The sequence below is a fragment of the Hemicordylus capensis genome, chromosome 3 (assembly GCF_027244095.1).
Source record: "Hemicordylus capensis ecotype Gifberg chromosome 3, rHemCap1.1.pri, whole genome shotgun sequence".
NCBI lineage: Eukaryota > Metazoa > Chordata > Lepidosauria > Squamata > Cordylidae > Hemicordylus > Hemicordylus capensis.
Genome location: NC_069659.1, coordinates 169,729,501 through 169,752,141, shown reverse-complemented (window position 1 = coordinate 169,752,141; position 22,641 = coordinate 169,729,501). Strand labels below are relative to the sequence as shown.

The following is a 22,641-nucleotide window of genomic DNA, read 5'->3' as shown; positions in this document are numbered from 1 at the left end:
CGTCCTGGCTGCCCTTAAATAGCACACGCAAAGCGTGGGGCGTGGCCAGGACGCCTCGACAAGCTTCGGCATAGCTACTGCGTGGTTCCTGCACAGGCACAGTACCCACTTCTTATGGATCTCGACGGATCTCTACCAGATCATCAGTTACAGGTGAGCAACCTGTTTTTGTGTACAGTACAGTCTATGCTTTTAAATAGGTATAACATTTTCTCTCATTTTGTGGGGTTAGCAGGTATAAGTTTAGGAGAAGAGTGCTCTCTTCTGTAGGATAAATTTGGTTTACGTAAATAAAAACTTGCATTATTACAAATAACCTTTTAAAACTGTCTTCACAGAAAACATCAAGAACTAATGAAACAGGAAATGGAAACCATCTTGTTGCGCCAGAAGCAACTAGAAGAGACCAATCATAGGTTAAGAGAGTGGGCTGGAGATATCCGTCGCAGTTTGTGGGACCTTGAATTGACTGATGAATACTATGCCAAACTCAAATCTGTTTCTGAAGATGAGCTTTCTCTTCCTGAGTATGTGTCTGTAAGTACCTTTGACTACTCATTTCAATGTTATGTTTGTGTTTCACTGCTGGACAAATTTGTGTTTCTGATGTCTTGTTAATTTGAACAAGACATCAGAAGCATAAATCTATCCAATCTAGGGAGCTCACTTTGGATAAAATAACTTCTTTATTTAGAAAAAGGAAATAAACAACAGAAGTAAACACTTGCATATATGAGAAATTGTATTGTTTTCTGGGATTGTTATGTTCATGCTAATGGTTTCTGGAACTGGTGAGGTAACACATTTGCATTTGTGTTTTTAATCTAAAAAGTAAACCTGCTTTCTACAGCAGGGAAGGAGTGCATCTGACAGGGGGTTCCTTCTCATTGCTCACTTCTAGATGAGGCCACTCAGAAATGTCAAGTGCCACCCCCCACCCCCCTGGAGGAGCCTCCCCTGAAACCCTAGTTCTACCCTGTCTAGCTCTGGAACAGCAGAGTAGCCACAGTGCATTTCATTCCTTTGATCTTTCATTTTCATACCATTCAAGTTCTCTGATGAGAACTTATTGATTCACTACTTCTCTTATTTCTCTCTTAATGGGCAAAAAAATAACAAACAAACAAAAAACCCTCGAGGTTTATGATAGCTAGCCAGAGCATGTCAGCCAGGGAGTCAGCCCTTGATGCAGACTGCTCCCCTGCGGGCACCACCCCACTTTCCACCCCATGCTAACCTTGCTGAGGGGGCTCCAGGGCCAAACTGCCCAAGAAAAGGAAGAAAATAGTGGTTGGATTGGGCTCTGTTTCATGCACTGAGTCTTCAGCAGCACCAGAGGCCCATTCACTCAGGCAGTGGGTAGAGGGGCCATGTGTCCAAGAAGTCCCCACCCCCCTCAGATCCAACTTCTTGTCAGCATCTTCAGTTTTCAGATGCGCCCTACATAGGCATGCAGGGAGCTCGCTCGAAGTAGGGGATATGTTCCATTTCAGGGACTGAATAGGGCCAGTTATACTCCCGTTGCTAAATAAAGAGTATCGCCACATTAAAAAGGTGCCTCTTTGCCCAGTTAGCTAGGGTAGCTGTCCACCCTCATCCATCTCCTGGGAAGCATGGTCTCTTGCTACGATCTGGTTCCCTTGGCGAGATTTCATTTGCATCCTCTCCAGTGGGCCCTTTTGCCATGGCAAGACAGGCTTGCACTCCAAAACATGGGGTCCAATACCCCTCTCCACGATGGAATCACTGCTTTGGTGGGTTTTTCCATCTCTGGGCCATAGGGTATTCTTTCTCCCTTTGGACAAGATTCAGGTCACCACAGATGCCAGCCTTTTCAGGTGGGGTGATCACTGTGATTCTCAAATAGCATAGTGGCAATGGTCACAGAAGGAGAAACCACACAGGATCAATTGGTTGGAACTCCAGGCAATTCGTCTCTCTCTCCTGAGTTTCCAGTCGATGGTTCATCACCATTATGCTCTTGCCCAAATGGCCAAATATGAGCGCACACCTTAGAGGGGACATTGGCTCTAGTACAAAGGTGGTCTCCCGGCCTCCTGTATGCTTTCCGCCTCAGACAACTTTGCCTCACACAACTTGATCCTTTGAATTGTTTTGTGAAGAAGTGGTTCTAGTAGCTCCAGCCTGGCCATGAAGGCCATGGTTTTTGGACCCATTCCAACTGTCCATGAAACCTCAGCTCCCTTTGGGGGAGAGCCTACATCTTCTTTCTCAGGGTCGCATCCTCCAGCCAGACTGGTTGAGTCTCAAAGCATGGTGATTGGTGGGAGGCCCTGGATAGAAAAAAGAACGTGTTAAATACCCTGATGACTTCAAGGAGAGGCTTTACCAAGCCATTGTACCAAGCCGCTTGGAAGGCTTTCTCTAATTGGTGCAGGGCAGAAGGAGTGGTCCCATCCCCAACATCTATGACTTCCATTCTTGCTTTCTTACTAAGTGGATTGGACCAGGGGTTCAAATATGTGTGAGCGCACACCTTAGAGGGAACATTGGCTCTAGTACAAAGGTTGTCTCCGAGCCTCCTGTATGCTTTCCAAGCCTACTCATCCTCATCCTTTCCAAATCCTACTCATTTACCAAGCCTACTAATCCTCCGGCATTACTCCTCCATCTGGAGTGGTGATGCATTCCACACGTAGTACTACTGCTTCGGCCGCTTTTTCTACTCAGGCACCCTTGATTGATGTTTGTCAGGCAGCCATGTGGGCCTCTTCCTCCTCCTTTATCTGCCACTATAAACCAAGTTCACTGGTGTCAACAGACACATCCTTTCGTTCCAAGGATGAGATGGAAGTCCTTATAGTGTGTGTTTGTGAGTGTTTGTGTTATTTGTGTTTGTCTTTTGATGTTGTTAAAATTCAATAAAAAGTATGTACAAAAAAAAACCAGACACATCCTTTGGAAGGAGAGTGCTACAGCAAGTAGTTAAGACGTAATTAGCAGAAACATACGCTCCATGGGACTGAAGCTGAGGTACATCCTGCTGTTGGATGTACTCTTTCCCTGCTGGAGAATGGAACATTGTGACTTGCCTGAAGAGTCCATTCTAAGCAGGAAAACGGAGTGAATCCATTCCACCTGTTGGTCTTTGCATCTTTGCTTTCAAATTAATATACTTCTTTTTTTTCTTGGTGGTTCCCCTCTCCTTCAGGGATTCAGGTTACAGACACTGTTCTTGTTTCTAGCATCTGTCAGTTATGGTTCTGGACCTAGTTTTCTAAATATGCCCCATTGGCTTAGTCAGTTGAATCTAGGATTCCAGGCAAGACTCCTATTCAGAGCACTAAACATTTCTGATTGGCCTTATCTTTGGGCGAGTAATGTGGAGCAACCTGCTGAGAGTGGACTCCTCATGTAAGTCACAATGTTCCTTTTTTTTAATCTTTAGTTCACGTGAATGAATATTTATTTATTTTATTTATTTTTATTACATTTTTATACTGCTCAAAACTCTGGGCGGTTCACAATTAAAATAATTTAAAACATCAAATCACTTAACTATTAAAACCATTCATTTAAAACATTAAATTTTTTAAAACATTTAAAACCCAGTATGTCAGTAATCCAGATTTCCTGTAACACATGATATTCATAACAGGAGTCAGTGTGTGTAGCATCACTTTCAGAAGTAGCTTTCGGATCTCTATTGATCTTGTGGCCCTTAATTTGCAAAGAACAGTTGGCTTGTAGGCACTGCCAGTTGGAAGAGAGGTGACAGAATACATTTCCGTAGCTCCGGTCGCATGACAAAACTTAGGAACTGAAATGGTCTGACCTTCAGCCATCTGATCAAATATCTTCTCTTATAGCCAACTGTGTTCCAATTATATTGGAATTGTAAGTAGACATGTAGTAAGCCTCATTCTTAGTAATCTCATCTCTGAAAAGTAGTGCTGTAAATCATGATAGATACAGTGTTTCATCTTGGAGATAAACGTCTATGGACAATTATCCATGTAATTTAAACATTAATCCAGGGACGTATCTAGGGAAAATAGCGCCTAGGGCAAGCACTGAAATTGTGCCCCTGTCCAGACAGGGATGATGGGACTTGTAGTCAACAATATCTGGAAATCCCTGTTAAAAGGAACACTGTAGTCTTTATTAGTACAGCCAGTGGCCAGAATTAACACTGTACCATCTAGATTAGAACACTGTACCACCTAGACATGGTTGTTGATCAAAACCTGAAAACATGAGCCATCTCTGAACAACAGTCAGGAGTTATGTGAGGATTCCAAGTGTCATTTTTTGTCTCCTCTCATGTTTAAAAAACAAACCATGACTTTGTCCTAGAGGATCACCTGCCCAAATAGCCACTAGCAAAATAGGGAAAGAAGAAGGTGGCCAGGGGTGGGGGAGCCTATAAACCAGTGAAGGATTCCTGCCAGCCTTTGTCTTGTAATAACTGTTGGCTCATGATGGGGTATATGTGCATTCACCACACTAGTGCTTACTCTGGCACCAGGAGGGAGGAGGATGCATTAGTTTATCACACGAGAAGAATTTGCAACAGAAGCAGACAGCCAAGTTCTGCCAGGGCCAAAACCAGCCACTGCCAGATTAAGAAATCATTGTAATTTGCCCCTTCCTGTCACAAGCAGTGTGCTGTTCTTTTTTTTAATTGACTCTAACTCTCAGATATCCCAGTCATGTATGGAGAATTCAGGGTCAATTTACAAGAGACTCATTTTCTACATGGAAGTTTCTTCTGTGCAGGTGTTGTGCAGAAACCCATGTGTAGTATCTATTCTGCCAGGGGCATAGCAAGGTTGGAATGGGCCCAGAGACAAGATTTTAAAATGGGCCCCCAACCCCTCAAAGTCCAGGACCTCCACACACCCCAGGCAGGGGCGTAACAAGGCTGGAGTGGGCCCAGAGACAAAATTTTAAAATGGGCCCCTCGCTGATACAAGCACACACACTTCACAATATATAGTCATGTGACTTGCCTCTGGGGGGCCCTTGAGGCATGGGGGCCCCCAGGCAGCCGCCTCCCCTTGCCTAATAGTAGTTACGCCCCTGACCCCAGGCCCCCAAGGATTTAAGTCTGATATTTCAAAATAAGTATGCTGCCTGGATATACATTTCACTGAATACACACACACACACTTCACAATATATAGTGATATACATTGAGTACTATATATTTGTGCTACTTTTAATGCCTAGAACACACTAGAAACACTAATTATTAAAATGGCCCCCTCGCTGCAGATTAGTAAAGGAGACTTTAAACCATGGAGTGTGAGCCTATGTTTGTTTTCTCAGAATTCTGAACAAATTCAGTAAAGTTTGATTCCAGGAGGTTTTTCACACGAGGCTTTTAAAGCCTTTTAACACACATCTCCTCTGGAATGGAAGTGCATTCACATGTTGGCCAGATTTACCCTGAAGTCCCTGAGAGTTATCGGGGAGCAGTTCACACACAGGAAAAGTAAAATAAAAGCACCACACATGCTTCACAGTTCTCACTCAGATCTTCTGGGCTGCAAAACAACTTGAACATAAGTGCATTTATGAATGAATGAATAAATAAATATAATATTGTTCCAGAAGTTTTTGTACTTTTCTGCCATGAAACAAGCCACTTATAGGCCTTTTTAGATAGTTTTTGTTTTTAAAGCCAGCAAAATTTCCAATCTGTTTTAAATTAAATATTCAGAGACTTCTCAGTCTCCCCCCACCCCAATCAAAGCCCTATAGCAAACAGATTCCTATATATCAGGGGGGGTGGTAACCACAAAAAGGAATTCACATCCATTCAGCAGGCAAAGGCTTATCTGTGCTGGGCAGAGAGAACTGTGGTGGGTAAAAGGCAGCCAGTGATGGCTACTCGGCCTGCCTCCTCCTTCTTTCCTTGCTGGCTGCCTGCCTGGGCACTGGAGTTCAGGCTTCAGGGAGGCCTGCACGGAGGTCTCTCTGGAAGCCCCGCCAATCAGCTGAGAGGCAGGAAGAGGAGCTGCTCTGTCGCAGTTTGCATACTGCTCCAAAGGGCAAGGCCACAAGGAGAGAAGGCAAACAGGCAAGTGGCTGAGGGGACTTGGGGCTGGGCAGGTGGACAATGGGGTGGGGGTGGCAGGCACTGGCATGGTGCTCACCCTCAGTGGCGCCTGGCTGCCCCCCACCCAGTTACGCCCATGCATTAATCTAAAGTTCTCTAGTTTGATATTGAGGACATGGCTTTGTATTCGTATGATCTCAGTTTTAGGACTTCGTTAAACTGTGTGCATTTACCATCATCATCATTAAAACATTTAGAAGCTTGAAGGTAGCAAGAAAACACACAATTGGTGTTTTTGTGTATCCAGATAGAAAGCAATTATTTGCATTTATCATGCAAACACTTAATATGTTTTTTGCAGCACTGTAGCAGGCTACCTGTACAATACCAAAATAAGAGCTTTTCTATAATCCATCAGGGATTTGTGTATTCTTGCCTTATCTAATGAGCTTTATGTTGATGAAGAAACATTGCATCATTTGCTTGAAGTTATGTGCCTAGATTTTAAATTTACAATGTACTGTAAGTGAAGATAAGACACAAAGAGAAAGGGGATAGGGATGGGAGAAAAGAGATCACATGTTTGATATTCTGTTACTTTAAGGAGTAATAACTGTGTGTCTTTGCTTTCTAGGTTAGGTTCTATGAAGTAGTACATCCCTTAAAAAAAGAGCTAAATGAACTACAGATGAAAAAGGAGGCATTATTTGAAGAACTAAATGATAACAAATCTCAGCTGAAATACCTGCTGGAGGTTTGTATGTTGAAACCATTTTTAAAAAAAAAAGAATAGTGTGTGTATGTTGTGCACACACACATACTGCATAGTACATTATTACACTGCATAGTACATTATTTTCCTTTGGGCACTTGCATACAGGAGAATCTCTGTATTCATGTCTGTTTTGTTCTCTGCTGCTACTGCAGATATGGAAGCATTGGGGCAATTGGATTAGGTTCCTGGAGGTCAGAAAATGTTCTGGAAATGGTCATGCAGATGCAGGGAGAAGTGACCTGCCATGATCCACGGGTCCCCAGCAGCACGGCAATGCCTCAATAGGAAAAAAACGGCCGAAAATTGCAGTCTTTTGCCCCTTGGACTGTAGTTCTCTTTAATTTTTGTGACTCATCAGAGGGAGCTCAGGGAGCTTGTGTAGAGAATGGGCAGGTGAAAGGTACCTTGTGCTGGCACTTGATTTGCCAGCAGAATATGGTTGGTGCCATCCTGTTTTCAAAGTTGATGAGAAACCATAATCTCTGACTTGCTCACAAACCGTTTTTTTTTTTAAAGGTAGAACAGAATTGGATTTCTTTTCATAACTTTTTTTAAAGCACCCTTGAGTCCGAGTTTATCAGAATAACAGACTTCAACATGATTTATTGTTACTGCAGGCTAATCTGGCAATTGTATATACAATATATGTGAATTGAACCCATAATTATTTTGTGTAGTGCCAACAATTGCTACTGGATTTCTGGAAAATGTGCTGTCATTCACCCTTTCATCCGTGTGTGTGTGTGTGTTTGTTTGATACAAAATAGCTTTAACATACTGAAAAGTTCTGTTTCCGCACTTACTGCTGCCTGTGTATTTTATACAGTGTGTATCTATGGCTTTGGCTTAACTGAGAGGAATTTGCACAAAACCAAACTTGCAAGTATGAATAACGCAGACTTCAGTCTAGTCAGCGGCAAGACAATGTTAGGGTGCACCAGAGGCAAGACTTCTGAAAATGAGAAATATTTATTTCCATGTAAAATATGGTATCTGGCAACCTTGGCACTGTCACAGTTGTGCAGGGTGTGAAGACTTATTTGAAGAAATAAGAAGGGTGAGGGGGGTAAAGGCTCTAATAGCCTGGTGGGCATTGAAATGTTGACAAAAAGTGGGGGGGGGGAGACTGAGGGGTGGGGTGTGTGTGAAAGAATCAGGAGCAGCTTTGATACCCGTTCTCAAGTCTGCTATTCATTGTACAAATGAAAGGGGCAAAACTTACTGGGGGTCCCATCCACAAAGGATTTGCCAAAGAAGCAGGCAAGGCTTGGCACCATGTTCCAAGGTATGTGGCACTTGGTGTGCTCACTGCTAGCACAGGGGAGCACTGGGTTTCCTGGGTAGTCGAGTGCAGGAATTTGCCTGTGACAAGCCCATGTAGGGAATGGCCAGCCTCAGTGGCTCAGTGATCTTGCTCCATAGTCAAGGGACTTTCAGCCAAGTACAGATTAACCTGAAGCAAGCCCATGCAGAGAGCATTCCAGGAGTGTCCAGGGCAGTTCTGTGCAGGTGTTTCTACAACTGACCTGTGCAAAGAGCACTCAAGGATAGCAATTCCATCTGGACCTCACAGTCCAGTTTTCCAACTTTTAAGGGTTAGTAGTGCACTGATTCAGCATAGCAGAAAGCTGGGCAGTAGACCTCTGGGCAGCAGAAGGCTGTGTATGCCACCAAGCTCCTGCAGTAAAAGCTTGAGTAACTGGGATCCAAGAGCACTGAGGCTTTATGGGGTTTTGCCCTCTGCCAAGTTCCAAAAATGGGAAAACTTATAAATACATAGGAGAAGACTGCAGCATGGGATCCTGAATAAGTTGTCATAATTGCTATTCAGATAAAGCACAGAACAAAAGGACTCCGTCCTGCCAAATCCTAACTAACTGATTTGGGTCTTGACCTTCCTTGTGCTTTCCCTGCTCTAAAATTTTTCTTTTAAGACTTTTTTTTTGGGGGGGGGGGTCACATCGGGAATTGTGGCTTCATTTAAAGGATACAGAATTTAGGGTGGTTACATCCCCTTTTCCTAGGTTCTTGAACCTTGCACTGGTTCAGGGGTTGCATGACACAGCTGTATGATTCCAACAGAAACCAACTTTTCTCATAAGAACATAACAGCCCTGCTGGATAAGGCCCATCTAGTCCCGCATCCTTTTTCACACAGTGGCCCACCAGATGCCGCTGGAAGCCTACAGCAGGAGTTGAAGGCATGCCCTCTCTCCTGCTGTTACTCCCTTGCAACTGGTACTCGGAGGCATCCTGCCTTTGAGGCTGGAGGTGTCCTATAGCCCTTAAGACTAGCAGCCGTTGATAGACCTCTCCTCCATGAAGTTATCCAAACCCCTCTTAAAGCCATCCAAGTTGTGGAGAATTCCACAAGTTGACTATGTGTTGTGTGAAAAAATACTTCCTTTTGCTGGTCCTAAATTTCCCGGCAATCAACTTCATGGGATGACCCCTGATTCTAGTGTTATGTGACTTCTCCGCTGCTGCCCCGAGGCTTTGGAATGTGCTCCCTAGTGAAATAAGAGCCTCCCCATCTCTGACAGCTTTAAAAAAGTCTTTAAAAACACATTTCTTCACCCAGGCTTTTAATTAATGTTGTTTTAATGGTTTAATGCTGTTTTAAAGTATTTTAAAAATTTTAAAATGTTGTAACGTCCCCCCTCCTCCATATTTGTCTTAATGATTGTTTTATTTTGTTTTTGTTCTGTCGTAAACCACCCAGAGATGTACGTTTTGGGCGGTATAAATTTTTTTAACTAACTAAATAAATAAATAAATGTGAGAGGGAAAAGAATTTCTCTCTGTCCACTTTCTCCACTCCATGCATGATTTTATAGACCTCTATCATGTCTCCCTGCAGTCGTCTTTTTTTCTAAACTAAATAGCCCCAGGTGTAGCCTTGCCTCATAAGAAAGGTGCTCTAGGTCCCATATCATCTTGGTTGCCCTCTTCTGCACCATTTCCAGTTCTACAATGTCCTTTTTTAGATGTGGTGACCAGAATTGTACACAGTACTCCAGGTGTGGTCATACCATAGTTTTGTATAAGGGCATTATGATATTAGCAGTTATATTTTTCAATCCCCATCCTAATGGTCCCTAGTTTGGAATTGGCCTTTTTCACAGCTGCCGCACATTGCGAGCTGTCTTCCACGACCCAAAGATCCCTCTCTTGGTCAGTCACTGACAGCTCAGCTCTCCTGATAGCAAATGCTTGCCCAGACCTCACTCATCATTCCACTGGAAGCCAGAGTTTCCAGAGAGAAAGTGGTAGGGTGAGGCTGTCTGGCAACAAGTCTTTTGCAAAATCAGTCTTTTAGCAGACGTAGAAACATTGAACAAACAAGAATAGACCATTTATTTGGTCCAACTGATATTTTAAAATGCAGGCTAGGAGCTTTAAAGTTACAGAGAACACCTTCCTCAGACTGGATATTCAGTTAAAAACAAAAACAAAACCCAGACGCTTCTGTTCATAAACAGTGACATGGCTGTCTTACATTTGCAGGCTTTTTCCAAAATGGAAAACGAATGTCACATAAAACAAGAGTGATTTAATTAAGTCAAAGCAGGGCATACTTAGAATTTCAGGTCACACAAGGCCCTCTTGTGTTAAACTGATATATCATCATGGCTTACATGAGTCATTACAGCAGTTTGAAATTCCCTAGATTTCAACCTCCTCTCAAGTCACTTGTAGATGCTGTGTGACAGTGGCTTCTCTCTACTCTGTTAAAGTACAGGACATGTTTTTGTGTGCCAGTCAAGACTTACTGTTTCTGTGTGTAAATGCCCAAAATGACATACAATCACATAAAGACCCTAAAGACATAATTATAAAGACAACGTATAACTAAAGACATAATTATAAAGACAACTTATAACTTGTCTCTGCCATCTGATCAACATCCAATAGAGGATAATACATTTTATTGTATATCTGTGTGTACACACACACACACACACATATATGCAGGAATGCCTAAATTTGAGTTTTTATTTTTTGCCACTTGGTGTCAGTGTTTACTCAGCAGTTGTCAAACAATCTAAGACTTTTTCCTTCCAGTGATTAGGATGCTGCTCAGTGAAAGTTGAGGGTGCTGTGTCAGTTTCCAGCAAAAGTTTGGAATTTAACCTAGTGTGCTACAGAATATGAACAAAAGTAGCCCTAATTCTGATTCCTGTAGAGAATCAACTGTGTTCCCCTGGTGAACTTCAATACTATATTGTCTCTTAACTAAACTTGGCATACTCAGTCTCGCATATTTTTCCTATACTTTGTATCTTTTGAATGTTTGTGGGAGTCACACTGAAAATGAACTGATCTTTTCAACATTTCACATCTTGATCCGTTTATATCGTGAAAGAAGAAACTCCTGTGCTACCAAAAGAAAATAAGACTTGGGGTGGGTTCATATGTTCCATGGAATCACAGTTAAATGTAAGTTCTGCACGACTTATCCTAGTCTTGGTAGCACATGCTCCCCTTCCTTGCCTGTGTGCAAATTAGAAAAATTCTTCTTTGGTTTGGGGTTAGGAACAAACCCCAGGTTGGTCATGGTGTCTGAATGGAATCATTATTCTTATATACTTACTTGCAGTAAAGAGATATATGAAACCCACTTCAACCCTAAGGTTCACATCTTGATTTATTTCAATTAGATAGTTTAAAAAAATTAAAATGGGTCAGTTCTGTTGTCATGACTGATCTTGGCTTACTCCTAATCTCAGTTGGAAGTAAAATTCTTCTGACTTGTACATAGGGAAGGGAGAGGGAATGCATGCTCCCAATACGGATGTGCATGTGTCCGAGCACATGTCAGGAGCGGGGCGCAGAAGCTTTAAGAGGAGAGCAGGTCCTTACCTGCTCTCTGCTGCCCCATGCAGCTGGGGCAGTGCACAACCCAGAAAGCCCTGTGCGGTACCAGCACACACACCGTCCACGCATGCGTAGATGCCATTTGTGTAGACAGCAACACTATGTTGACCATGTAAATGGCTCCCGCACATGAACGGATGTTATGTGGGGCTTCTTGGGACACGCTTTGCTGCAGCTGCATGAGGCAGCAGAGAGCAGGTAAGGACCTGCTCTCCTCTTAAAGCTTCTGGGCCCCGCTCCTGAAATGTGCTCGAACCATGGTTCATGTACATCCCTATTTCCCAAGTCTAGGGAGTGTCATACAGAACTGACTTTTAACTGTTGTTTCCTATGATGCCTGAATGCCCCCAGTGTAACTGCAGGTTGCTTGCCTGTAACTGGAGTTCTTCTGGTGGTCATCTGTCCACCACACTGATGGGCTTCATGCCTGTGTGGAGAACCTGCCGGAACACTCACAAGCTTTTTTTTTTTTTAAAGGTAGCTAGACTCCACCCACTTACACCTTAGTCACATGATCTACACCCTTCTCCTCAGTTCTGAAGTCTGCCAAACAAGGCTCTGCAGCGGGGTAGGCTGGGTGGGTGTGTGACTGGACAGATGACCACCAGAAGAACTCCAATTACAGGTAAGCAACCTACAGTTCTTCTAAGTGGTCTCTGTCCATCACACAGATGGGCGCATAGCAAGCTCCAGAACCTTGGAGGAGGGGCAGAGCCTCAGTAACAGAAAAACACGGGAAGTATCAGCCATAAGGTGTGCCCAGTAAATTTGTAATTGAACAAATAAGTAAAGCACACACACGGGACACCAGCTTGGATTCAGAACACATTGTTCTTGTTATACACATTCAACGGAGTATACGAACAGTAGTGAGAGAAAAATACATATGGATAACTATAAAACTTTATCATGAACAAACGGCTTGTAAAACAGATTTTCCAAAATCAGCCTCCTGTTGTGCTCCAACATCCAGGACATAATGCCTAACGAAGGATGAAGGGGAGAACCATGTTGCCGCCTGACAGATAGTAGCTATGGGAAGACTCCTATCAAAGGCAGTAGAAGTGGAGACTGCCCTATTCGAATGCCAATTTAATGGCATGTACAATCGAGGCAGAAATAGTTTGTGAGGATGCCCTGTTGCCCTTACGGGGCGACCCATATGTGACAAATAGTACTTCAGTAGATCTAATTGGGGCCGTGCATTCCACGTAAAAGGCCAAAGCCCTACGAATGACTAGTGTATGTAGACTTCATTCCAGTGATGTTACAGGATTGGGAAAGAATACAGGGAACACTATGGACTGTGATCCGTGAAAAGTGGAAGCCACTTTTGGCAGAAAAGAGAAGTCAATTCGCAACACCAGTTCTTTGTTCTGGAATATTAAGTATGGGGAATAACAGCGCAAAGCGTGCAACTCTCCTACCCTCCTTGCCGAGGTAATTGCGACTAAAAATATAGTCTTAAGCATCAGCAGTCAGAGATCACAAGTCGCCATAGGTTCAAAGGGCTTTCCCATGAAGGCAGTCAGAACATGCAGCAGTTCCCACGAGGGGTCTACCGGTGATGGATCTGGGTGTAAATAAGCTAAACCCTTTAGAAATTGTTTAACTTCCTTGAGTGCAAACAAAGAAACAGTCCTATTATCGGTGGCATGAAAAGCAGAAACAGCAGCCAAATGAACACGAACCAAAGACATAGATAAACCAGTTTGCTTGAGGTCTAACAGATAAGACAAAATACAGGATACAGGTACCCTTGTGGGATCATAGTTCCATCTCTCGGAAACGAAATTTAAGAAACGCTTCCATTTGGACTCGTAAGATGCCATAGTGGAAGGCTTCCTACTGGCGGACAGAACTGCCTTCAACTCCACAGGTCAGTCTGCTGAATCTTCCATGCAGTCAGGCACAGTCCCCGAACATCTGGGTGCAGAACCCACCCCCGCCCCCCCGCATGGTAGTAACGTTGGCAAAGAGGGAAGGTGGAAGAACCGTCTGTGGGACAAATGCAGAAGTCGAGGGAACCAGGGTTGGCACGGCCCCCAGGGTGCTATCAGGATGCAGTTTGTCAAGTCGAGACAAATCTTTTGAAGAACTCGAGGTAGTAGCAGGATCAGAGGAAACAGGTAAAAGAGCTTCTCTGTCCATTCCATCACGAAAGTGTCTCCCAGGGAATTCCCTCCCCTTCCTGCTCTGCAGCAGAATGTGAGACAGTGACTGTTTTCCTCGCTGGCGGTCTATGTCTGGCAACCCCCAATGACCGAAAATTTTTGCCAGGACTTCTGGATCTAACTTCCACTCATGAGAGGAAGTTTGTGTCCAACTCAGTTTGTCTGCTATCACGTTGTCAAGTCCTTTTACGTGCATAGCATGGGAGAGAGCCCAATGCCAAATCTCCTGAGTAAGACGAAGCAGAGAGCGAGACTGAGTACCTCCTTGCCTGTTGGTGTACGACTTTGCTGTAGTATTGTCCGTCAACAGAAGCACATGATGGCCTTCCACTTCTGGCAGGAAGCCCTTTCGGGCCTTGAAAATCGCTAACAGTTCCAAGTAGTTGATGTGATGTGCAGACTCTTTTGGAGACCAATGCCCATTGATGTTGAGGTGATGCAGATGAGCTCCCCAGCCTCCTTCTGAGGTGTTGGTTGTAAGTCGTACTTGGGGAGGTACCCGCTTGAAGGGGGTTGACTGTTTCAAATTGCGCTCTTGGGTCCACCACGTGAGAGACTCAAGGACAAATTTTCCTACAAGCGGATGGAAGGTGTCTAAAAACCATTTTTGAAGGGAACGCATAAAGAGTCTCACCATTGGTATAACCCCTGTGGTGGAGGCCATAAAGCCTAACATACGCTGCACGTCCTGTGCAGTATGTATTGGGCTCCGACCTAGTTTCTGCACTAAATTCTGAATATTTTTAATGCGATCTTGAGGCAAGGATACTTGTGCTTTTCCCAAATCAAAATTGAGGCCCAGGAACCTTATGCTTTGCATTGGTTGTAGTTGCGACTTCCTGTAGTTTGTGGTTAGGCCCAAATCTTGTAAGAGTGAAGCTGTCGTCTCGAGGTCATGTAACAGACGCTCTGGAGAATCGGCCGCCAACAACCAGTTGTCAAGATATGGAAAAATCTGAACGCCTTTCTCCTGGAGATGACCTATGATGACGACCATATATTTTGTGAAAGTTATTGGGGCCGAAGAGAGCCCGAACGGCATTGCTCTGAACTCGTAGGTATCCTCGTTGACCTGAAAATGGAGATACTTCCTGTGCTGCAGTCTGATTGTTACGTGATCATGAGCATTCTCCAGGTCGATGGATACAAACCACTGTCCCTCAGTGAGGAGGGGTAGAATCTCTGAAACAGTCAGCATCCAAAAACGCTGGTAGCAGACGTAGGTATTGAGGAGGCGGAGCTCTAAGTTTTGTCTCAGAACCCTAACCCTTCTTGGTATTGTGAAATAGCGTGAGAACAGGCCATCCTGTAGATGGGAGGGGACACGTTCAATAGTCCCTTTCTGCAGGAGGGTAGAGATTTCCTCTTGCAGCACTGTAGTTGCAGGTGTAGTATTTACACCAGAGTCTGGGGGCCTTTCCAAGAATTCAACGGTGTATCCGATGCGTATAATGGTCAGGACCGAAGCGTCTGATGTAATTTCTTCCCATCGTTCTAGGTAGGGTCTTACCCATAACCAGGGATAGTCACGCTCTTTTATGAGCAATTCCAGGCTTATATTTTTGTTGTCCCTGCTTGGGGCCCTGGAATGGTTGCTTTCTGAACTGCTGGTTAGACTGGCCATAGCAAGATTGTAGAAAGGAATGGTTGAAGATTGGAGCCGTGGATGCACGTTGTTGATATGGCCGCTGTGGACGAAATGGCCTATAATGGGAAGACGCAACGGAGGAGGAGAAACTCATAGACTTTGTGGTCTTGCACATTTTCTGGACCTTCTCCATGGTGTCATCTGTCTGAGATCCAAAAAGAGCAGCCCCATCGAATGGGAGGTCCTCAATACGGGTCCGCACTTCGGCATATAAACCAGAGGACCTGAGCCAAGCATGCCGGCATAACGAAATAGATGATATTAAGGCTCTTGCAGCACAATCGGTAGTATGCTTTGATGTATATAGAAGTTGTTTGCTCAACCTAATGCCCTCTCTATGCAAGGAACGAACAGCCTCTTTCACAGTTGATGGGAGCAAGCATAGGTGCTATGAGATCTTCTCCCAGATCAGATGATTATATCTGGATAAAAAGGCTTGGTAGTTCGCAATCCTTAGCAGCATCGAGAGACCAAAATATAGACGTTTGTCTACCGAGTCCAGTCTGCGGCCCTCCTTGTCCATGAGCGATGTAAGTTGCTTATTCTTAGACTTACTCTGCGCCGCCTCCACTACTAGGGAATTCAACGAAGGATGTTTGAGAAGGAACTGAGAGCTGGATTCTGTATAAAGTCTCGAACTTCCTAGAAGTTGGCAGGATCACAGAGGGCTTTCCCCAATAACTCTGGATGATCTCCAACAAGGCCGGATTCATAGGAAGTGCCACCCTCTTGGTTGCATCGTTATCTAGAACATCGAAAAGAGGGTTCGAGGAGGGAGCGACTTCCTCCTGTAGTCGCACACCCAGAGAATTAGCCATGGCAGACATATACATAGCAAGAGACTTGGCATCCCCAGATGGAGAGGACAGAGCCAAAGAGTCCTCTCCTTTCTGTTTCTTCTGTTTCTTCTTGGAGGGGGCTCCATCGGAGAAGCAAGAACTCGAATCAGAGTCCGAATCAGTGGATGAATCAAAAGAATTTTAAAAAATTTCTGGAAGGACCAGGCCAACTGGCTCTAACGCAGATGTGGTAGCAGGGCACCAAATCTGAGTGGCAGGGGTTGCAGAACTGTGCCCATGAGAAATGGGAGCCATAGATGGAGGCGGTGGTTGTTGGGTCCTGATGAAGGATATGCTGCCTCAGGTTTGCAGTATCGGGGTGCCTGGTCGAAAGAAGAATGCGCATCCCCCTTAGTTCCATCCGCCTGTTGGTCGCGCTTACGGTGGCCAGTTGTGGCTGAATAGTGTCAATCGCGGGTAGGGGATCTACCTCTATGCACCATGTCATGTCGGGCCCCACGCACAGGTGGGGATTGAGACCTTGACCTCCATAACCTCATAGGCAATATTGAATGGTGTCTATATCTTCATTTAGCATCATGGATGTAATATTCCCTGGGGTAAGTGTGATAGGCTCTGGATGGATGGTAATGATAGTCATCTTCAGAGTAAACTTGATCACTCTCCTCAGTAGAGTTGAAAGTATGGGAAGGGTAATACTTGATAAAACGATGAGGTGACAGTCTTTTAGCACTAGCAACTGAAAAATGGTCTTCCTCAGACTCATAATTATCCCTTTCCAAATCGGAGTAGTCAAAAAGATCACCCTGTTCATTGTCCTATTGGACGCCTGACTGAGAGCAGTGTCTTGCAGTGAGGTGGGGAGGGGGGCAGGTTGAGCCAGGATCCTCACGGTCTGTCCTGCATTCAAGCCCCGAGCCGGTACTGACGCCTCCTGCTGTGTACTCAGAATGGGCGCTCTTCTGCTTCTGCTTCCCAGGCTCCGACCATGGCTCCTATCAGCACATTTGCGCATGCGCAGGAGCCACTATGGACACAGAGCCTTCCGAAGCAATCAGTCCTGGCTTGTCCTTCGGTACCGAATATGTCTGAGTCTTCTCCTTCTTTTTCTCTTTACCTTTACAGCCCTTAGCGGCGTCACAGAGAGTCTTTCCCCACACGGGAAGGCTTCGGCTTTACAGAAGCACCAGAGGGAGCCGGTTCTGGGGGCTTTGTTGACGTCTCCAGAGTATGCTGAGAGACAGGCACCCCTGAGGCAGTGGAGGCAGAGGTAGTCCCCAAAGGAGTCCCAGGCCCTCCTAGTGGTAACGAGACCACTGAAGCGACAGTCTCCATATTGGTAACACTCTTAGTAAGGGTTAAGTCCAGTTGGTCTGTCGCTGACATCGCTGCCTCCCAAAGATGTAATCGCAAGCGAGAGGCTCAATTCCATTCAGCCTGCCTTGAAAACTTCAGGCAGTGAACACAATTCGTGGTCTGGTGAGACTCCCCCAGGCAGATTAAACAGTAACTATGGCCGTCAGAGGAGGGAAACGCAGTCTTGGACATTAAGCGGCGTTTAAAAGTTCCTTTTGCGGCCATACACCACCAGACTTCACCTCAGCAATCTCCTCAAGAGAGAGAAGTGTGAGGGTGGGGGATGGGTGTTAACTAGTATTCCCCAAAAAACAATAACACATAAAGTGAAAAAGAGGGATGTATGGTGAAGAAACAGAAAGGAATAAACTATAAAAGAAAATATAGATATAAAGTAAGTGACAAGTGACAGAAGCCTGTAAGTGTCCCAAGAAACTATCTCTTAGGCAAATGAAAAAGAACTGAGAAGGATGTATATCATGTGACTAAGTTGTAAGTGGGTGGAGTCTAGCTACCATTTAAAAAAAAAAAAAAAAGCTTGTGAGTGTTCCGGCAGGTTCTCCACGCAGGCGTGAAGCCCATCTGTGTGGTGGACAGAGACCACTTAGAAGTAGTGGTGTGCACGGTTTTGGTCCGGCCCCATGGGAAAAACCACCGGACCGGTCTGGATGGGTGGGGGACTGTGACTTTAAGCGGAGGGGTGGTAGTACTTACCCCCCGCCGCTGCCGCTGCCGCTCTTCCCCCTCCGGTGCTGGTCCGTTGAAAAATCTTCTTGGGGCGGCAGAGTTCCTCCCTGCCGCCCCTGCCCCCGTCGTTGTTAGTTAAGGCTTAAAAGAGACGAGCGAGCGCGCCACTCAGGGCACATGCACACCGCGCACGCTCGTCTCTTTTAAGCCTTAGCTAACAACGATGGGGGCAGGGGCGGCAGGGAGGAACTCTGCCGCCCCAAGAAGATTTTTCAACGGACAAGCGCCGGAGGGGGAAGAGCGGCGGGGGGGGGAGTAAGTACTACCACCACCCCCCGCTTAAAGTCACAGTCCCCCCCTTCCGGACCGGGGGGGACTCCGGACCATGCACACCCCTACTTAGAAGAACTTGGGCTCTCCAGCATGTAGAAAGAAACTGTCAATTTCAGCTATCAGCCAATATGCTTGAAAAACATCTATCTAATCATGATCAAAATTGGAATAATAGTAAGCACCATAGTATACTTGCTTGAATTATTGGAAGCAACTTGAATTTTGCTTCATATATTTGGCTGACCTGGTTTTTTTGGTGGTCTTTTGAAGTTTACATGTAATTTTCAAAAGCAGTTTTACAAACCTGTTTACTAACATGATGAATATATACTATTCCTAGAGCAGTTCTAGGAAGATAGTGATTTACAGTGCAAAGAAAAGGTTTGTGAATCCCAAGTAGGATAATGAGAATCACACTGCAAGGTCTTACCATAATACCCTTGTGTAATTGAAACCAGTCTTTCGTAATGCAATAAAAGGGCATGAATTAAACTATGTTGTGTTGCTTGAGACACAATAATGTACGAAGTGGAGAAAATGAGACTAATTCAGGACAAGTGTGTGAGCTAGTAAGTGAACTTCTATTGTCCTTAGCACAAATAATGGGGTAATCACAATCAGGTGCCTAACTAATTGGGGGACAAGTAAACCACCCTGCAAAGGAAAGCTGCATGACTGAGTCTAGACATTCTGTCCTATATAAAGGTCCTGAATTAGGTCTGTATCATGACACTCATTTGGAACTCTTCAAGCCACAATCAAAAGAAATTCACAGAACCTATGAAAAAGAGTGGGTGATGCTCATCTGCCTGGACAGGGTTACACGGCCACTTCTAAGCAGTTGGGGCTCCATCCTTTCACTGTCAGACACATAGTCTACAAATGGGGGAAAAGTTGAAGACTACAGTGACTGCCCAGGAGTGGTCATTTTGCCAAGATCACCCCAAGAGCAACTTGGAAAATCATCCATAAAGTCACAAAGAACCCCAGACTAACTAGGGATGTGTGGAACCATTTCAATTTGAACCTGGTTTGATTCAAACCAGGCCACTTAGACCAGTTTGAACTTGAACTGGACTCCCCCCCACTGCCCGCCAAAAGGTGTGCTAGTACAAGTTCAGACGGAACCTACCCAGTTTCTAATGGAACTGGTTTGGTGGCTTGAGGGGTATGCTTATAAAGGGGAATCCACTGAGGATTCCCCTTGACAAGCAAAGGGGGAAATCCTGCCTTTAAAATACTTCTAATGGTGTCCAGCAGGGTGGGTCTGGTGCTCTCAGCAGCATGGCCCAGTACTGCAGAGGCCGCAACTGAGCTGTGCTCCTGGGAGTGCCAGACCGGTCTGGAGTTTAGAGAAGTCTCTGCCGCCGACAGTGGTAAGGAGTATTTTAAAGGCAGGGTTTCCTCCTTCCACTGGATTCCCCTTTACAAGCATATCCCTCAAACCAGTTTGATGGTCAAACTGAACTGGGGGCCAGTTCAACTCGAACTGACTAACAGACTGGCAGTCCGTTTTGAATTTGGCTTGAATTTGAACCAAACCGTCCGAATTGGTTCCATTCACACTCCTAAAGATCTGCAGACCTCTTTCACTGTAGCTGATGTGAGGGTTCGTGTATCAAACATCAGGAAAAAACTGAATGGAAATGGTGTTCATGGGAGGATAGCTAGGAAGAAACCAGTGCTCTCTAAAAAGAACATTGCTGCCCGGCTCAGGTTTATGAAGGAACACCTGGATGACCTACAAGGCTTCTGGAATAATGTTCTCTGGACAGATGAATAAAAAATTGAACTTTTTGGATTATCACAAATGTTTTGTTTGGTGAAAACCCAACATTGCCTTCCAAGGTAAGCACCTCATCCCGACTATCAAATATGTTGATGGACATCATGGTTTGGGGCTGCTTTGCTGCATCAGGTCCTGGACGGCTTGCCATCATTGATGGAACCATGAATTCCACCTCATATCAGAAAATTTACAATTAAAATTTTTACAATTTTACAATTTACTATTAAAACAAACCATCAAAACAGTAAAGAGCTAAAACAAAAATTAAAAAACAATGTAACAACAATTAACAATTTAAAAACATTTTAAAACAATTAAACAGTCGCAGTAATTAAAATCTCTGAAATATTAAAACCAATTTAAAAAACCTGAAAAGCCAGGCCAAACAGATACGTTTTAAGGGCTCTCCTGAAGGCTAATAGAGAATTCAAATTATAGATTTCCGCAGGGAGTGCATTCCACAGCCCCTTTAGATGAAGACAACTTACTTGCAAAATACTAGGCCTTTTGGCTGACATTGGAAACAATATAGACTTAAATTCCATCCTAAACTGGCCACTTAAGTGGGAGTTTCAGCCAATACAACACTCATTTCTTCCTTGATCATTTCAGGTCTTGGAATTTGGCTAAATATTATCACTAACCTCATCGGATTGATGGAATTAGGGTGGAATTGTCCTCAAGAAACCCATGACTGATGGGGATTGTTGGCCTCTTCCCCCACCCCCTGCCCCCACAACAAGGGCAGATTGGTACCTTTGGACAAGAACTTGGGTGTAAACTAGGAAGATGAGGCTTTGAATAATAGCATAGTACCCTCAAGTGATGACAAATATGATTATGATTCTGTGGTTAGATTAGATCAGGATTTCTTCTTCTTTGTAATGAGTACCTGAGGGGAAGGGTCTGGCTGGGGATACAGAATTTTCCTGCTACCTTCTCTCTCTCTCTCTCTCTCTCTCTCTCAGATTTGTCTTGGTATGTAGGCAAACCAAGTCTGCTTAGTAAAGTGTCCTTTCTCCTCTCCCTGCCGCCACCCACCTAAGCAACTGATGTTGTACATTTTTTCTATCTGATTGTACAAAAAATGTCCCATATGTATGAAAAAATTATTGCTTGATTTCCTGTTATAAATTTTTATCATATCAAATTTAAGTTAAAAAATAATCTAAAACATTCTGATGGAAAAATAGGACTAGTAGAGTTCTGGAGGAGCATTAATACCCCATTCTCCAGAGCTCTGTGAGTCTTATTTTGATCACTGAGAGGGCAGAATGAAGGTAGAAGTAGACATTACACCTACCATTGGGGATACTGGTAAAAATGGCATCCTGTGGCAAGTTCTTCCTTTTTGTAATGTTTAGCTCACTCACCAGGTGATGTTGCATTACGTTTTGTGTTTTCCCTACCCTGTTCCACATCATTAGCTGCTTACACAGTAAAACATAATGTACCTTCAAATTATAAGGTGGTGGGATGGAAGAGCTTCTCATATGCATGCTGCTTTTAAAAATTTGTTCCCGTGCTGGGTGTAACATTTACTCCTAATTTAAATATCCATTTCCAATTATTTTTGTACATGCGTAATAAGAAAATAATACCTTATTTTTAGCTTAATTCATGCATATGCATTTCTATTTTGTCTCTCCCAGAGGTTTAGAGCAAGAATAATTACATAATTGTGTGGCTATATTTGAATACTGTATACAGTTCTAGTTGTTGCATCTCCAAAATAATTGCCATAGAGCTGAACAAATATAGAAAAGAAAATGATCAAGGGCTTAGAGCATCTTCCTTTGAGAATAGATTAAAGAATTTAGGGAAATAATATATTGAGGGGCATGAGAGGCATGCAGAATTATGAATGGTAGGAGAAAGCAGATAAGTACATCTCTTATCTTTATTTCATAATACATACTATGCTCATAATACTAGAACTTGGGAATACCTAACGAAGTTGGTTGGTTGTAGACTCAGGACCAAGAAATGGGCAAACTTTACACAAAAAAGGAAGTACTGATTCAAAACGGGTGGTTTAGGTGTCATGCAAAGCCAGCATTAAACTTAGCTTTGCGTGCTGCCTCTTGGCCTTGGGAATGCACGCTCCTCCCTTCCCTGCCTATAGGTTGGATGAATTCTGCTTATAATTGTCTTTAAAAAGAAGCTGGGATAGATT

General features: G+C 44.1%; 1 protein-coding gene across 4 annotated transcripts in view; it reads left to right on the top strand.

The window, feature by feature from the left end:
- The window catches only part of PIBF1 (progesterone immunomodulatory binding factor 1), a 178,423-nt gene that overhangs the window by 11,277 nt on the left and 144,505 nt on the right, over positions 1–22,641 (top strand). For all 4 annotated transcript variants that reach the window (XM_053307224.1, XM_053307225.1, XM_053307227.1 and 1 more), the window contains exons 4-5: positions 339–537; positions 6,660–6,779. In XM_053307224.1, coding sequence (XP_053163199.1) covers positions 339–537; positions 6,660–6,779 — 319 coding nt within the window. The remainder of the gene's footprint in view (positions 1–338; positions 538–6,659; positions 6,780–22,641) is intronic.